Source organism: Notolabrus celidotus, chromosome 22 (genome assembly GCF_009762535.1).
Source record: "Notolabrus celidotus isolate fNotCel1 chromosome 22, fNotCel1.pri, whole genome shotgun sequence".
Classification (NCBI taxonomy): domain Eukaryota; kingdom Metazoa; phylum Chordata; class Actinopteri; order Labriformes; family Labridae; genus Notolabrus; species Notolabrus celidotus.
In genome coordinates this window covers 24576880-24594620 of record NC_048293.1, presented here as the reverse complement: position 1 = coordinate 24594620, position 17741 = coordinate 24576880, and the positions used below count along the sequence as shown (strand labels likewise).

Below are 17741 nucleotides of genomic sequence, written 5' to 3'. Positions count from 1 at the left end.
CCCTGACCCAACCCTAACCCTTATCCCAACCCTAACCCTAATCCCAACCCTAACCCCAACCCTAACCCTAACCCTAACCCCAATCCTAACCCTAATCCCAACCCTAATCCTAACCCCAACCCCAACCCTAACCCCAACCCTAACCCTAACCCCAACCCTAACCCTAATCCCAACCCTAACCCCAACCCTAACCCTAATCCTAACCCTTATCCTAACCCTAACCCTAATCCTAACCCTAACCCCAACCCTAACCCTAATCCTAACCCTGATCCTAACCCTAACCCCAACCCTAACCCTAATCCTAACCCCAACCCTAAACCTAACCCTAATCCTAACCCCAACCGTAACCCTAACCCCAACCCTAACCCTAACCCTAACCCTAACCCTAATCCTAACCTAATTACAACCCTATCCCTTATCACAATCCTAACCCTAACCCTAATCCTAATTCTGGTGCAGGAGCAGGACCTGGGTTGGAAGAAGATTCTGGTGCAGGAGCAGAACCTGGTTTGGAAGAGGATTCTGGTGCAGGAGCAGGACCTGGGTTGGAAGATGATTCTAGTGCAGGAGCAGGACCTGGGTTAGAAGAGGATTCTGGTGCAGGAGCAGGAGGAATGTTTTATGTTCTGGAGGAAAATAAAGACAGGAAGTTTGAACAGTCTGCAGTCAGCTGCAGCTGTGGCTCTCCAACATGGTGAATAATAATCATGACACACAGGTGTACCTCCAGGAGTGCTGCAGGACTCTAAACCTCTTTCCATCTAAACAAGGTACAGGAGACTTCACCACACTCACTGAATGATTGACATGTCCTTCATCCAATCAGTGAAGCTCGAATATGACCATATATGGTAGTGTTAAGCGTTCTAAAACTAAGCTTCCAATCACAAGTCGCCCTCGAGGGGCGGGCTTAGTTGCCATGGTCAGACAGCGTGGTGCCCAACAGCCAATCAGAATGCCAGATTCCAGCGCTGTGTTCGTGGGTGTATCCTGAATGGTCCAATGAGAAGCCGCGCTGAGTCACGCTCGGTGTCGCTGCAGGAACAGAGAGCTGCTGCTGCTGTCAGGTATTTTGGTGAGTCTGAAGAATAAACCGAGAATAACGGTTACATGTTCTTTATTGTCCTTTTTTCTAAAAAGCTGCTGTTAACTCTCACTCTGCTAGGATGTGCGCATGTGCAGTACACACAGCTGTATGTTCGAGCTAGCTATCCAATCCAGCAGATTAGCTTCCTGTAAACTCTGACAGACTAGCAGCTAGCAGCTAGCTGTTAGCATGTCTGTGCAGCTCTGCTAGTTAGCTCGTAATGCTAGCTGTCAGGTGGGTTGGTTACCTGAGAGGGGAACTGTGAGGACTGACAGGTGGGCTGGTTCATCACTGTGATAGTTAGCTTCACTAATGTTCACCTGTAGCCTGCTGAGACCTGATACCGCTCTGTCAGGGTTCAGTTCGCGAACATGTGGCTACCTGTCTTAATAACCTGTGGACTGGTGAGATCCAATAGACCCTATACGTATATATAAGAAGACCCTATATACACATATATGTGTGTATGGCAAGCCGTTCAGGAAATTCATATATATTGAATGAAAGTCTGAATATATTGAATGTAACTCGATATATGTGGAATGAAAGTCTGAATATGACTTGTGTTAATGTAGCATCCTGTTCAATGTTAACAGGTGGAGTCAGACTTTCATTCTATATGTATCAGGTTTCATTCCATATATTCAGACTTCATTCAATATATTCAGACTTCATTCAATATATTCAGACTACATTCCATATATTCAGACTTTCATTCCATATATATCAGGTTTCATTCCATATATTCAGACTTCATTCCATATATTCAGACTTCATTCCATATATTCAGACTTCATTCCATATATATCAAGTTTCATTCCATATATTCAGACTTTCATTCAATATATTCAGACTTCATTCAATATATTCAAACTACATTCCATATATTCAGACTACATTCAATATATATTTAGACTACATTCCATATATTCAGACTACATTCCATATATTCAGACTGCATTCAATATATTCAGACTTCATTCAATATATTCAGACTACATTCCATATATTCAGACTACATTCCATATATTCAGACTACATTCCATATATTCAGACTACATTCCATATATTTAGACTTCATTCCATATATTCAGACTACATTCCATATATTCAGACTACATTCCATATATTCAGACTTCATTCAATATATTCAGACTTCATTCCATATATTCAGACTACATTCCATATATTCAGACTTCATTCCATATATTATTTCCTGAACGGCTTGCCATATATATATATATATGCACACACACACACACACACACACACTCATATGAACTTGTCTTTACATATGTATGTATATATATATATATATATATATATATATATATATATATATATATATATGTACATATGTAAACACGTACTTAAAAAAACAGTTTTCAGACAGCAGTAGTGAAATTGTCTGCACAGCCATCTGTTTATACAACTGAAACACTATTGTTAGAAACAATGCACTGGGGCTTCACATCTCATTCACTCAGAGTAGGAGTTAATTAATAAAGTTTAATGATTATTCCAGTACACAGTATCACAGTACACAGTAGTATCACAGTACTAAGTAGTATACAGTATCACAGTACTCGGTGAATCACAAAACATTAAAGCTGCTGATAATAAACACACCGTGGGGTCTCTGCCGATTCCACCTCGAGTGTGTGAGACTCTTTTTGAGATTGAGCCCAGCTGCTGCTGAACGTCACTGAGCAGCTGGGACACTGACTGACACACACACACACTCACACACAAACACACGCACACACGCACACACTCACACACATACGAGAATGGAAGCAGGGATTCATAATAACTTTTAGTGAAGGCCTACAGGAGATTGAATTGTTGGTGTAAACTGGACATTGACATTTGGTCTATTTAAAGGAGTGTGAGTGAGTGAGTGAGGAGAGAGAGGGAGAGGGTGTGTGTGGGTGGGTGTGTGTGGGGGTGTGTGTGGGGGTGTGTGTGTGTGCTGGTGTGAACCCTCAGGCCTAACACTCAGACCGACTGCATAGTGAGTGTGGCTCAGATCAGGATCAGGATCAGACTTAAGTCCAGGATGAAGGAGGTGAAACAGGTCATCCGAGGAACAGCAGAATAATAAACTGAAAACGATGGAAGATCAGAAAGAGATCAAATGTAATCAGGATAACATATCAGCCAGTTTAACCGGACTATGAAGTCCTGTGTGTCCCAGTTTAACCTGACTATGAAGTCCTGTGTGTCCCAGTTTAACCTGACTATGAAGACCTGTGTGTCCCAGTTTAACCTGACTATGAAGACCTGTGTGTCCCAGTTTAACCTGACTATGAAGACCTGTGTGTCCCTGTTTAACCTGACTATGAAGACCTGTGTGTCCCAGTTTGACCTGACTATGAGGACCTGTGTGTCCCAGTCTAACCTGACTATGAACACCTGTGTGTCCTCAGCGTGTCGACCATCAGCATCATGGGAAAGAAGAGTCGAGTGAAGACTCAGAGGTCCGGCTCAGGAGGAGCGAGCGCTGTGACCTCACCTAAAGAAATGATACACCTGATCTCTGAGCTGCTGCAGAGTACGTAAACCTGTAACCTCACACTTCTACTTGTACACACAACTGTAACCTCACACTTCTACTTGTAAACACAACTGTAACCTCACACTTCTACTTGTAAACACACCTGTAACCTCACACCTCTACCTGTACACAGACGTGTAACCTCACACCTCTACTTGTAACCTCACACTTCAAATTGTACACACACCTGTAACCTCACACCTGTACACACACCTGTTGCCTCACACTTTTATGTAACTTCAAATTGTACACACACCTGTAACCTCACACCTGTACACACACCTGTTGCCTCACACTTTTATTTGTACACACACCTGTAACCTCACACTTCTACCTTTACACACACCTGTAACCTCACACTTCTACTTGTACACACACCTCTACCTGTACACACAACTGTAACCTCACATTTCTACTTGTACACACACCTGTAACCTCACACTTCTACTTGTACACACACCTGTAACCTCACACTTCTACTTGTTCACACACCTGTAACCTCACATTTCTACCTATACACGAACATGTAACCTCACACTTCGACTTGTACACACACCTTTAACCTCACATTTCTACCTATACACGAACATGTAACCTCACACTTCTACTTGTACACACACCTGTAACCTCACATTTCTACCTATACACGAACATGTAACCTCACACTTCTACTTGTACACACACCTGTAACCTCAGACTTCTACCTCTACACACACCTGTAACCTCATACTTCTACTTGTACACACACCTGTAACCTCACACTTCTACTTGTACACACACCTGTAACCTCACACTTCTACTTGTACACACACCTGTAACCTCAGACTTCTACTTGTACACACACCTGTAACCTCAGACTTCTACCTCTACACACACCTGTAACCTCACACTTCTACTTGTACACACACCTGTAACCTCACACTTCTACCTCTACACACACCTGTAACCTCATACTTCTACTTCTGCATGTGTTTCCTAGAATGCAGCAGTGCAGCGCCCTCTGCAGGTAAAGAGTGGGAGGAGTACGTTCAGATCAGAGGATTGGTGGAGAAGATCCGCAAGAAGCAGAAAGGTGAAAACAAAGACACATGATTGAACATTAACTCATTCATCAGTTTCCTTTAAACTTTAACTCGTGCTGGTTTATTAAAACAAACAGTTAGTTTATATTTTACAGAGCAATGGCACATATCAAATGTAGAAACTGTTATGAAAAAGACATGCTCATTTTAAATTTGAAACAGTGTTTGAATCGTGGTAACTTTCAGTGTTTTAATGATTTAAATGTATTTACCTGCTCAGGTCTGTCGGTGGTGTTCGGGGGCAGCAGGGAGGAACATTTCTCTGCTCTGATGTCATGGGCTCAGGAGAACGGGGCGTCCTGTGAGGGTTTCAGTGTATCAGACTTTGGATCGGAGGGATATGGACTGAAGGCCAGCAGAGACATTAAGGTAACACCTCTAAGGTCACACCTGCGTCACTTATCAGGAATAATAACATTGATTACTGATGATTAGCTTTACTGCAGGGGCTCCAGGTTCAGAGCAGTGTCATCACGTTTTGGTCAGACTGGATATGGTTTTGGTTAACTGCTACTCTGTTTTACTGGTGTGTGTGTGTGTGTGTGTGTGTGTGTGTGTGTGTGTGTGTGTGTGTGTGTGTGTGTGTGTATTCAGGCAGAGGAGCTGTTTCTGTGGGTTCCCAGGAAGATGTTGATGACGGTGGAGTCAGCTCAGGAGTCTGTTCTGGGTAAACATGATTTCAACAGATAAAACAAACATGTGTAAACAGGAGCAGACAGCTGAGGGAGAAACAGAATCAGAGCAATGACTGTCAGTTAGCCTTCTTTTCATTTAAAGGATTCATGTGTGGTACTTCCAAAGGATGGGCATTTTAATCCAAAATACTATTCAGTAATCATTGTTATCTATTCAACGATTATTCAAATAATTATTTAATTCTAGAAGATTTGACGTTTCAACATTCACGTGTTAGTCTGATGCTTACAAAGACAAAACAAAGTTTGATGTTCAGCTGAGCTGTACTCTCATTTTTTACAATTAGGAATTAACATTTTTAAACATGAGTCTACTGCAGCTGGAAGAGTATGTTGTGGGTCTATGAAGATAACACTGAGGAGTGAGTTTGAGTGTGTGAGGAGTGAGGGGAGAGTGAGTGAAGACTACCTGAGCAGTGAGTGAGGAGTGAGTTTGAGTGTGTGAGGAGTGTGTGAGGAGTGAGGGAGGAGTGAGTGAGGAGTGAGAGAGGAGTGAGTTTGAGTGTGTGAGGAGTGAGGGAGGAGTGAGTTTGAGTGTGTGAGGAGTGAGGGAGGAGTGAGTGAGTGAGTGAAGACTACCTGAGCAGTGAGTTTGAGTGTGTGAGGAGTGTGTGAGGAGTGTGTGAGGAGTGTGTGAGGAGTGAGGGAGGAGTGAGGGAGGAGTGAGTAAGTGAGTGAAGACTACCTGAGCAGTGAGTTTGAGTGTGTGAGGAGTGTGTGAGGAGTGTGTGAGGAGTGAGGGAGGAGTGAGGGAGGAGTGAGTGAGTGAGTGAAGACAACCTGAGCAGTGAGTTTGAGTGTCTGAGGAGTGTGTGAGGAGTGAGGGAGGAGTGTGTGAGGAGTGTGTGAGGAGTGTGTGAGGAGTGTGTGAGGAGTGTGTGAGGAGTGAGGGAGGAGTGAGGGAGGAGTGAGTGAGTGAGTGAGTGAGTGAGTGAGTGAGTGAGTGAGTGAGTGAGGAGGGGGTGAGTGAAGACTACCTGAGCAGTGAGTTTCAGTGTGTGAGGAGTGAGTGAGGAGGGGGTGAGTGAGGAGGGGGTGAGTGAAGACTATCTGAGCAGTGAGTTGGAGTGTGTGAGGAGTGTGTGAGGAGTGTGTGAGGAGTGAGTGAGGAGTGAGTGAGGAGTGAGTGAGGAGTGAGTGAGGAGTGTGTTTGAGTGCGCGAGGAATGAGTGAGTGAAGACTACCTGAGCAGTGAGAAAGGAGTGAGTGAAGGAGGAGTGAGGATTCATTGAAGAGTGAGTGGAGACTGCCTGAGTAGTTTCTTGGGAGTGTGTGAGGAGTGAGTGGAGAGTGAGTGAGTGAGTGAGTGAGTGAGTGAGTGAGTGAGTGAGTGAGTGAGTGAGTGAGTGAAGACTACCTGAGCAGTGAGTGAAGAGGGGGGATCAACAGGTTACTGTCTGGGGGTACTAGGCTAGTGACTATAAGGATATAGGCTAAGGACTTTAAGGAACGAGGCTAGGGACTGTAAGAAACTAGGTTAGGGACTGTAAGGAACAATAATTCTGTACTACTGATCTTTCAATGAAATGGTTCAGTTTTTTTAATGCCTTCATCTGCTCCTATGATGCCTCCTTCTTTCCTGTCTCCTCCTAACATCCTTAAACTCTCCCTCCTCCCTCCGTCTCCTCCTCCTCAGGTGCTCTGTACAGTCAGGACCGGATCCTTCAGGCCATGGGTAATGTGACTTTGGCGTTCCACCTACTTTGTGAGCGCTTTGACCCGTCTTCTTCATGGCTTCCATACATCCGCAGTCTTCCTCAGGAGTACGACACGCCGCTCTACTACCAGCAGGAGGAGGTGCAGCAGCTGCTGGGAACGCAGGCCATACATGACGTCCTGAGCCAGTACAAGAACACTGCCAGACAATACGCTTACTTCTTTAAACTACTGCAGGTACTAATAAACAACACACACACACACACACACTCCTTCATACACTGACCTGCGGTAAAATCAAGCAGCAACGTCCGGCCACAAGAATTGAAGCCAATGCAGAAGTGTTAGAAACTGCAGTTCCTTGAGTGTATGATGTAACAAACTCCTACATTGGTTAGAAGACTTCATCACTTTTGCATTAGTGGGATATTTGAATGGTCATTAATGCAGATTACAAAAAGGGCTCACTGTATATCTGACTGATCTTTGTTTTCTTTGGGGAAGTGTGCGTTTATAGTTCAGTGTTTGGCTATGGGGGTACTTTTGTTTATTCATCAGCAGGTCTTACATGTGGGGTGAATTAGATTATGGAGAGTAATATTGATACAGGTTCAGGACAACAACCTCTCCTATCTTTACGTCACAGGTTGCTGCCACCATGACAAATCCTACATTTCTGATTGTTTCATGTGCTTTAAGAGTTTTCTGAGTCGTGGTTGTTACTGACATCTGCTGGGCGATAAGTGAACTGCAGCCTCAGTCCTGTAAATCAAGACTGTTTATAGAGCTCTGTCTCTAGTCTTCTGAACACTCAGAGCTCTATTCATCATGTCACATTCACTCACTGATGGCTCAGCACCACGGGCAGACCCGGGTCGCCAAAGGACCATAGGCTTCAAAACTCTGCCTGAGACCACGTCCATGTTTCATACAGACTTTGAGCAGAGTATATATACTACAACACACTATACATGTCACACACACACACACACACACACACACACACACACACACACACACACACACACACACACACACACACACACACACACAGTTACTAAGACCCTGTATGATGTGTGTCATGTTGTCTTCCTCAGACTCAACCTGCTGCCAGCAAGCTGCCCCTGAAGGACAGCTTCACCTTCGATGACTACAGGTGTGTGTCTGTCTCTGTGTGTGTGTGAGTGTGTGTGTGTGTGTGTGTGTAATATTGTATTCAATAATTAATTTGATGACACTGCCAAGGGGAGCAACACAAACCTGCATCCTGATGGAGTTATCTCAGCATCCTTTTAGCCTTGTTTTTTCATTAAATCGCACTAACATATGTTCATTTTGTGCTTTGATTGGCTGGTTGTGATTGGCTGGTTGGAATAGGTGGGCGGTGTCCTCAGTAATGACTCGTCAGAATCAGATCCCAACAGAGGACGGCAGCCGAGTCACTCTGGCTCTGATCCCACTGTGGGACATGTGCAACCACACCAATGGACTGGTATGCACGCACACACACACACACGCACGCACACACGCACACGCACACGCACGCACACACACGCACACACACACACGCACACACACACACACACAGCTCATCATGGGGTCATGAAGAACTAATCCACCTGTAATCCGAAAGGTAAACTTTGATGAATGTTTGTTTTGAACAGATCACTACAGGTTATAACCTGGAGGATGATCGCTGTGAGTGTGTCGCTCTGCAGGACTACAAGGAGAATGAACAGGTGAGAACACACACAAACACACACACACACACACACACACACACACACACACACACACACACACACACACACACACACACACACACACACACACTGTGTCTGACTGATAGGTCAGGTCTCACGGTCTCCGCTTCCACTGCTCCAACCCTCTCCACCCTGACCACCTGCCTGACTGAAATTAAATCCTGGATGCAAAAAAACTACCTCCAACTCAACTGTGAAAAATCTAACCTCCTAATCATTTGCCCCAAATCCCTCACCACAACCACCAACATCTTCAACCTCTCCATTTCTGCAGATCTACATCTTCTACGGGACCAGATCGAATTCAGAGTTTGTGATCCACAACGGCTTCTTCTTCCAGGAGAACGCTCATGACAGAGTAAAGATAAAACTGGGTGTCAGTAAAAGCGAGCGTCTGTACGCCATGAAGGCCGAGGTGCTCGCCAGAGCAGGGATCCCCGCGTATGTATTATGTAACACGTTATTACATGGTCATTACACCTGTCTCTTATCCTTTAATCATTCCTGCTAACAAACGTAGCACAAAAAGTAAGAACACAAGTGTTTGGTAGAGGATTTATTTGTTGTAACAATCAATCTCTCACCGTTGGAAAGCCTGTTTAAGTCCCTTTAAATGGAGCCACGTTTGAAAGCAGGATCTATAAGAATTGATAAACGGTCAGGAGTCTGTATATGGTGTTTTATTTTGACATTGAGCGGATGTTTCATGTCATCCTCGTGCCTGACTTCTTGTACAGGTTGATATTCTCAGTTCAGCTCAACTCGGCGCTAATCTTTAGTGGAGCGGTGCAGGGGCACGCTCCAGAGACGAACCTGAGACGCGGCGCTCCCCGTGTAAACATGAACATAGACTAGACTAGCCACTTGGTTTTACATAACACCAATTTGTGGGCCTGATCCAGATCACTCAAACGTGGCATGCCGATTCTTAGAGCAGACACCTGATTGGCAGCATCTGAGGGTACCAGAAGCTCAGGATCAACAGCAGACTAAGCTGTTTGGTATATTACATAGGGGAGAACGGGGTTGGTTGTCACTCTTTTTACTATTTTGATGATAGCTCATCATCAAATGAAAAACACAAAAAGTCCTCTCACCTCAAGTTCAGCTGTCTTACTCCAGAGAAGACTATGTAGGTGAGCTCTGATTCTAATTCTGGTAATGTCCATACCCCAATTTGAGAGACAGCGCCCTCTGGTGGTGAGATATAACAAGTGTGCCAACCAACCCGTGTGACAACCAACCCCGTTCTCCTCTATATCACCATGTAAAAGGGAAATCAACAAACTTTCCAACAGTATGAGACTTATTACCAAGAAGCATAGTAACAACAAAGAAACCATCTACCAAACACTCATGTCCTTACTTACTGTTCAACAGGACAGAATAAAAAGTTTGTCTTGAGTTTTCTTTGAAAGCTGCTCCGTGCTGCCTTCAGAGAGGCCTCACTGTGGGTCTTTGTTCAGACTTTTGGCACTATTAAAAACTACTACCTAAAGACCGGAGGACTCTCAAGCCCAAGATCCACAGGATGCGTCGCGTTACGTTACGGCTGCGCCGCGCACGTCGCAGCAAATAGGTTCCCATTCAAGTCAATGCTCTAGAGTCCACAGGGCGCGCTGCGGCACGTCTCAGCTCCGTCTCTGGAGCGTTCCGCCGCGCCGCTCTGCCAGAGATACGCGGGGAGTCTATTTTCGCCGCTCCCCGCGCCCAGCACGCGTCAATCGACACAGAAATGATCGAACTATCCCGGAAGTCAGGCACGAGGATCGTATGCAACATCCGCTCACTTTCAAAATAAACACCATGTGCAAACACAAGATCGTAAATTTCACCACTTCTTCAACATTACGTCATAACCTGTGGCATCGGGCCAGACGTCAGTCTCAAAAGATATCCGACACCATGGACGAGGACGAGGAAAAGTTTATACTGTGTTGTTCTCGCGCGTTTTGGAGTTCTCGAGGGATCTTGAGTTTCCTGCTCCGGAGTGCGCGCCGCTCCAAACACGCATCCTATGGACCAGGGCGAAAGCCCCGGGACGGAGCAGAGCCGTGTCGCAGCCGTAACGCCGCGCACACGCATCCTGTGGACTCCCCGAGTCAGAGACTCATGTGATGAAAGTCTGATAAATATGTTGGAGCAAGACCATAAAGAGCTTTATAAGCCAATGAAATCTTAAAAGGTGCTGGCAGCCAAAGCACAGACTGTAATATCAGTTTTATGTGTGCGCCCATTCTGGTCTTTGTCAGCACTCCTGCAGCTCAGCCTGAGAGCAGCTGTTGATCTGTTGGGACGGTCTTTAATGAGACCAGAATCAAGAATATTACAACGAGCGCCTCTGTTCCCTTTGTGTCCGCTTAGGTCTGTATCAGCTGTGAAGTATAAACTCTGAACACAGCAGCAGAACTCAGAATGTAACTGACCTCTGATCGTGTGTGTGTGTGTGCGTGCGTGTGTGTGCGTGTGTGTCTTTCAGGTCTTGTATCTTTGCTCTACATTGTAATGAACCTCCGATTTCTGCTCAGCTTCTCGCCTTCCTCAGAGTCTTCTGTATGACAGAAGGTGAGACACACACACACACACACACACACACACACACACACACACACACACACACACACACACACACAGTCCTGTGAGTTGTGTAGTATTTAAAGCGACAGTGTGTAGTATTTAAAGGTACAGTGTGTAGTATTTAAAGGCACAGTGTGCAGTATTTAAAGGTACAGTGTGTAGTATTTAAAGGTGCAGTGTGTAGTATTTAAAGGTACAGTGTATAGTATTTAAAGGTGCAGTGTGTAGTATTTAAAGGTACAGTGTGCAGTATTTAAAGGTACAGTGTGTAGTATTTAAAGGTACAGTGTGCAGTATTTAAAGGTACAGTGTGTAGTATTTAAAGGTACAGTGTGCAGTATTTAAAGGTACAGTGTGTAGTATTTAAAGGTGCAGTGTGTGGTATTTAAAGGTACAGTGTGTAGTATTTAAAGGTACAGTGTGTAGTATTTCCTTTGGTTCAGGATTTGGCTTGTTGTAAAGTGACTCTTAATGTGTTTACAGAGGAGCTGAAGGAGTACCTGCTTGGAGAAGCGGCCGTCAGTAAGATCTTTACTCTGGGGAACAGTGAGTTCCCCGTCAGCTGGGAGAACGAGATCAAACTGTGGACCTTCCTCGAGACCAGAGCCGCCCTTCTGCTCAAATCCTATAAAACCAGCTCTGAGGTACAATGCACCTGTCACCATGCACACACAGGACTATAAACACACCCGAGCTACAGTCAGGACTATAAACACGCCTGAGCTACAGTCAGGACTATAAACACACCCGAGCTACAGTCAGGACTATAAACACACCCGAGCTACAGTCAGGACTATAAACACACCTGAGCTACAGTCAGGACTATAAACACACCCGAGCTACAGTCAGGACTATAAACACACCTGAGCTACAGTCAGGACTATAAACACACCTGAGCTACAGTCAGGACTATAAAAACACCTGAGCTACAGTCAGGACTATAAACACACCTGAGCTACAGTCAGGACTATAAACACACCTGAGCTACAGTCAGGACTATAAACACGCCTGAGCTACAGTCAGGACTATAAACACACCTGAGCTACAGTCAGGACTATAAACACACCTGAGCTACAGTCAGGACTATAAACTCTCTTTCTCACTCCCTCTCTCTCTAACTCCCTCTCTCTCACTCCCTCTCTCTTCCACACCCTCTCTCTCACTACCTCTCATTCCCTCTCCCACTCTCTCTCACTACCTCTCTCTCTCTCTTTCTCCCCCTCCCCCAGGAGGACTCTACCCTGTTGGAGAAACCGGATCTTTCTCTCCACTCACGGATGGCGATCCAGCTCCGCCTGGCGGAGAAGCAGATTCTGGAGAGGGCGTCTGCGAGTGGGCGAGCGAAACGTCTTCACTTTGAGAAGAAACTGCAGGAGGACGCTCCTCTTCCTTGCTATGAGGAGAGTGACATCGCTTTGCTGCAGAACTCGGAGTCCAAGCTCCCCATCATGCTGCGGGAGCTGGAGGAGGGGCAGGAGGTCCCTGAGGAGGAGCAAAACCTCCTACTGAACGGGCAGAAGGAGGTGTTCAGGATGAAGATAGAGGCTGACAGGGAGGAGGAGCAGAAGGAGGGTGGAGGAGACACAGATCTGGACTCGATGGAGAAAGGTCAGCTGGAGGCGGCTGAGCTGACAGTGGATCGGACTGAAGATAAAAGAGAATAACAGATTTCCCGGCAAAAATATTTATTTATATTTGTCTCAAAAAGACTCAGAAATAAAAATAATCTGAACTTGATTTGTTGATAAGCAGATTACCACAAACCGATGATATAAAATAAAAGCAGGCTTATATCACCACTTTAACATCCATTTAAAAAAAGGCTGTGTTCATGTGACCGAGTGTGATCACGTGACCGAGTGTGTGCATGTTTCTGAGTGTGATCACGAAACCGACTGATCACGTGACCGAGTGTGTTCATCTTTCTGTGTGTGATCACGTGACCGAGTGTGTTCATCTTTCTATGTGTGATCACGTGACCGAGTGTGATCACGTGACCGAGTGTGATCACATGACCGAGTGTGATCGCATAACTGAGTGTGATCAAGTGACCGAGTGTGTGCATGTTCCTGAGTGTGATCACGTGACTGACTGTGATCACGTGAGTGAGTGTGTGCATGTTTCTGAGTGTGATCACGTGAGCAAGTGTGATCACATGACCGACTGTGATCACGTGGCCGAGTGTGATCACGTGAGCGAGTGTGATCACGTGGACAAGTATGATCACGTGACCGAGTGTGTGCATGTGAGCGAGTGTGATCACATGACCGACTGTGATCCCGTGGCCGAGTGTGATCACGTGAGCGAGTGTGATCATGTGACCGACTGTGATCACGTGAACAAGTATGATCACGTGACCGAGTGTGTGCATGTGAGCGACTGTGATCATGTGACCGACTGTGATCACATGGACAAGTGTGATCACGTGAGCGAGTGTGATCATGTGACCGAGTGTGATCACGTGAGCGACTGTGATCACATGGACAAGTGTGATCACGTGACCCGAGTGTGATCACGTGACCGACTGTGATCACGTGGACAAGTGTGATCACGTGACCGAGTGTAATCATGTTACCGACTGTGATCACATGGACAAGTGTGATCACGTGAGCGACTGTGATCACGTGGACAAGTATGATCACGTGACCGAGTGTGTGCATGTGAGCGAGTGTGATCACGTGAGCGTGTGATCACGTTGACAAGTGTGATCACGTGACCGAGTGTGATCATGTGACCGACTGTGATCACGTGGACAAGTGTGATCACGTGACCGACTGTGATCACGTGGACAAGTGTGATCACGTGAGCGAGTGTGATCACGTGACCGAGTGTGTGCAAGTCTCTGAGTGTGATCACGTGTTCGAGTGTGATCACGTGACTGACTGAGTTTGTTTATATTTGCAGTTTGTGTGTGTGTGCTTGAGAGAGAGAGCTGATCACAGATCTGCTCAGTTTAATTAACTGATGGAATCAGCCGAGTTTGAATCCGAGCTTGTGGTTTTAGGAAGTTCGGTCTCAGATGAGTGGAGATAAGTCAGAGCTCAGTTCCTATGACGACCTTGTCTGGAGCTGAAGTGTTCATTGTATGGATGGAAACTGAGATGAGGGTTTAATCATCCCCTGCATGAGTGTCAGTTGGATCATGAATGTAGACCGATCAGCCTGATGTTGAAGCCATGTTCAGCTCTGAAGATTTATCTGTTTGACTTTTAACTGATACAGGTTTAACACTCACACCCCTTTTTTATAAGTACACACACACACACACACACAGTGAACGCAGCATGGAGGTCAAATGTGACACGTTAAACATGAATTTCTGAAATAAAAACATTGACCCTAAATGTAATGAGTGTGAGTACTAAAAGTTTACCCCCTGTGTCTCCTCTTTATCTCACCCTCTTTGTTTTATAATGAGACTCTATATTAACTGCATTTCACCTGCACAGGCAGAGCATTCAATAACTTTACCTCTACACACTTTTTGAAAGCCAAAATAAAACTGCTGTTTCATGAGGGACTGACCAGGAACTTTTTAGAACCTTGACAAACAGAGTGTTTTTACAGTTTGCTGGAGTTCAAGTCCAGGTCCTGTTAAACCCTCCTGTTATGTTGCGGGTCAAATTGACCCATTTTAAAGTAAAAATATATATATTAAGTATTATTTCGCTATGAAACTTCTTCTGCTTGGCTTAATTAGAGTAAACAACATATACAATGAAACTGGCTCAATTCACACATTTGCAATATGTACGTCTGCACTACATAAAAAAAATCTAAATTTAAAATAAAATAAACAAAAATCTATGTCATGTAAAACTATTGTATTTATGTTTAGGGCTTTTCAATGTACATTACAAAAAGCTCAAGTTAAGGTTCACTTTTCACCCTGGACTTTGGTTAATGTTCCTGTTGGGGTTCGGGTAAAGGTCCTGTTTGGATCCAGGTAAGGGTCCTGTCGGGTAAGGATCTTGTTCAGGTAAGGGTCCTGTTGGGGTTTGGGTGAGGGACCTGTTCGGGTTCTGGCAAGGGTCTTGTTCAGGTAAGGGTAAGGGTTAGGGTCCTGTTCAGGTAAGGGACCTGTTGGGGTTCAGGTAAGGGTCTTTTTCAGGTAAGGGTCTTGTTGGGGTTCAGATAAGGGACCTGTTTGGGTTCAGGTAAGGGTCTTTTTTTTTTAGATAAGGGTCTTGTTGGGGTTCAGGTAGGGGTCTTGTTCAGGTAAGGGTTAGGGTAAGGGTCCTGTTGGGGTCCGGGTGAGGGACCTGTTGGGTTTCGGGTAAGGGTCTTGTTGGGGCTCGGGTAACCCTCCACACTTCCACCTCTCCACCTCTCCAACCCTCCACTCCTCTACCCCTCCACTCCTCTACCCCTCCACTCCTCCACTCCTCCACAGGCCTGAAGTGACAGCCTGTCAGGAGACGAGGACAGAGATGACATGATCAGCCACACACACACACACACACACACACACACACACACACACACACACACACACACACACACACACACACACACACACACACACACACACACACACACACTGTCCACCTGAGAACTCATTCTTGTGGTCAGACACACTTGTGGGGGGGCAGGTCTGCAGAATTTTGGGTCAGAGCGTGGAGCGTTGGGGGGGAGGTCTGATGAAGATGAAGGGGGACACTGTGGACTACAGGCCTCTTCACCGCTCACTGGTCAGCTCACCACTGTGTGTGTGTGTGTGTGTGTGTGTGTGTGTGTGTGTGTGTGTGTGTGTGATGTGTATGTGTGTGATGTGATGGCTCCTGGCACCGTGGGCTCTCCTGCCCAGCGGTCTGACTGTCAGGCTGTTCAGTGATGAAGAGGAGGAGTGAAGGACGGAGCGGAGAAGAGAGTAATGAGTTCAGAGTGTGTGAGGCCGAGTTCAGATCCTGATTCCTGATCCGGATCAGACCAGCCTGCAGGTCTTTGTTCTCCTGTAGAGTCTTATGCTGTTAAAGTAACCCACAGGTTTACTCACGCTCAGAAGAACACACAGAACTTTGAGACCTTTTCCTCAGAGCTCTACTTCAATATCAGAGTCAGTATGTCCTTTCTTTGTCAGGGAGCACAGCTCAGGTACACGTGGACACCTGGACCTGGGAACAGATTAGCTTTAAAGCTACAAGAATGGCATCAAAACATCAGACCGGGATGATGAGGCATTTAATGCTGCTTCTCAGTCTGAAGTGATTGTTACTGGCCCTGAACACCTCAGAGAGACTTTTCCTAATAAGAGAGCTACCTTAGACGGCATCAGTCTGGCATCCAGCACCTCGGCTAGACTCTAGGAGTCCTATTTGATTAAGATTTGTCCTTCAACTCCCACATTCAGCAAATTTCAAGGTAAGCATTTTTTCAATTGCGCAATATTTCTAAAATTGGAAACATCCTGTCTCAGAGCAGAAAAAGTAGTCCATGCATTACCTCCAGGTTAGAGTACCCTAATTCCCTTTTATCAGGCTGCCTTAATGATCCTCTAAAGTCTCAGGCTCAGCCTGCTGTAGGCCCAGACTGCTATAGGCTCAGACTACTATAGACACAGGCTGCTATAGGTTTAGACTGCTATAGGCCCAGACTGCTATAGATCCGGACTGCTATAGGTTCAGACTGCTATTGGCTCAGACTGCTGTACGCTTAGACTGCTATATGCTCAGACTGCTATATGCCCAGACGGCTATAGGCTCAGACTGCTATATGCCCAGACGGCTATAGGCCCAGACTGCTATATGCCCAGACGGCTATAGGCTCAGACTGCTATGGGCCCAGACGGCTATAGGCTAAGACTGTTATAGGCTCAGACTGCTATAGGCTCAGACTCCTATAGGTTCAGACTGCTATGGGCTCAGACTATTATAGGTTCAGACGGTTATAGGTTCAGACGGTTATAGGCTCAGACTGCTATAGGTTCAGACTGTTATAGGTTCAGACTGTTATAGGTTCAGACTGTTATAGGTTCAGACTGTTATAGGCCCAGACTGCTATAGGCTCAGACTGTTATAGGCTCAGACTGCCATAGGCTCAGACTGCTGTACGCTTAGACTGCTATAGGCTCAGACTACTATATGCCCAGACGGCTGTAGGCTCAGACTGCTATAGGCCCAGACTGCTATAGGCCCAGACTGCTATAGGCTCAGTCAGACTGCTATAGGCTCAAACTGCTGTAGGCTCAGACTGCTATAGGCCCAGACCGCTATAGGCTCAGACTGCTATAGGCTTAGACTGCTATAGGTTTAGACTGCTGTAGGCTCAGACTGCTATGGGCTCAAACTGTTATAGGCTGTTTGATGTTCTTTTGATGTGAGGTTC

The 17741-nt window shown here is 45.7% G+C and overlaps 2 protein-coding genes across 8 annotated transcripts; both read left to right on the top strand.

Annotated features, from left to right (window-relative positions):
• Window positions 1-925: 925 nt before the first annotated feature.
• setd3 (SET domain containing 3, actin histidine methyltransferase) lies at window positions 926-13224 on the top strand. Of its 3 annotated transcripts, none has more exons than XM_034675199.1 (13): window positions 926-1075; window positions 3517-3641; window positions 4624-4716; window positions 4947-5095; window positions 5321-5393; window positions 7058-7314; window positions 8175-8233; window positions 8455-8569; window positions 8742-8816; window positions 9115-9281; window positions 11320-11405; window positions 11901-12061; window positions 12647-13224. In XM_034675199.1, exons 2-13 carry the CDS (start codon window positions 3536-3538, stop codon window positions 13079-13081), a joined length of 1776 nt encoding a protein of 591 aa, XP_034531090.1. In that variant the 5' UTR covers window positions 926-1075; window positions 3517-3535; the 3' UTR covers window positions 13082-13224. The 3 variants fall into 3 exon arrangements, with proteins under 3 accessions (XP_034531090.1, XP_034531089.1, XP_034531091.1); XM_034675198.1 differs by having other exon boundaries at window positions 988-1067; XM_034675200.1 differs by lacking the exon at window positions 926-1075 and adding an exon at window positions 1255-1362.
• Window positions 13225-13256: 32 nt separating this feature from the next.
• On the top strand, window positions 13257-14761 carry LOC117806317 (cysteine-rich, acidic integral membrane protein-like). Of its 5 annotated transcripts, none has more exons than XM_034675203.1 (2): window positions 13257-13524; window positions 13597-14761. In XM_034675203.1, exons 1-2 carry the CDS (start codon window positions 13285-13287, stop codon window positions 13927-13929), a joined length of 573 nt encoding a protein of 190 aa, XP_034531094.1. In that variant the 5' UTR covers window positions 13257-13284; the 3' UTR covers window positions 13930-14761. The 5 variants fall into 5 exon arrangements, with proteins under 5 accessions (XP_034531094.1, XP_034531096.1, XP_034531095.1 ...); XM_034675205.1 differs by having other exon boundaries at window positions 13260-13292; window positions 13399-14761; XM_034675204.1 differs by having other exon boundaries at window positions 13263-13313; window positions 13348-14761.
• Window positions 14762-17741: the final 2980 nt, after the last annotated feature.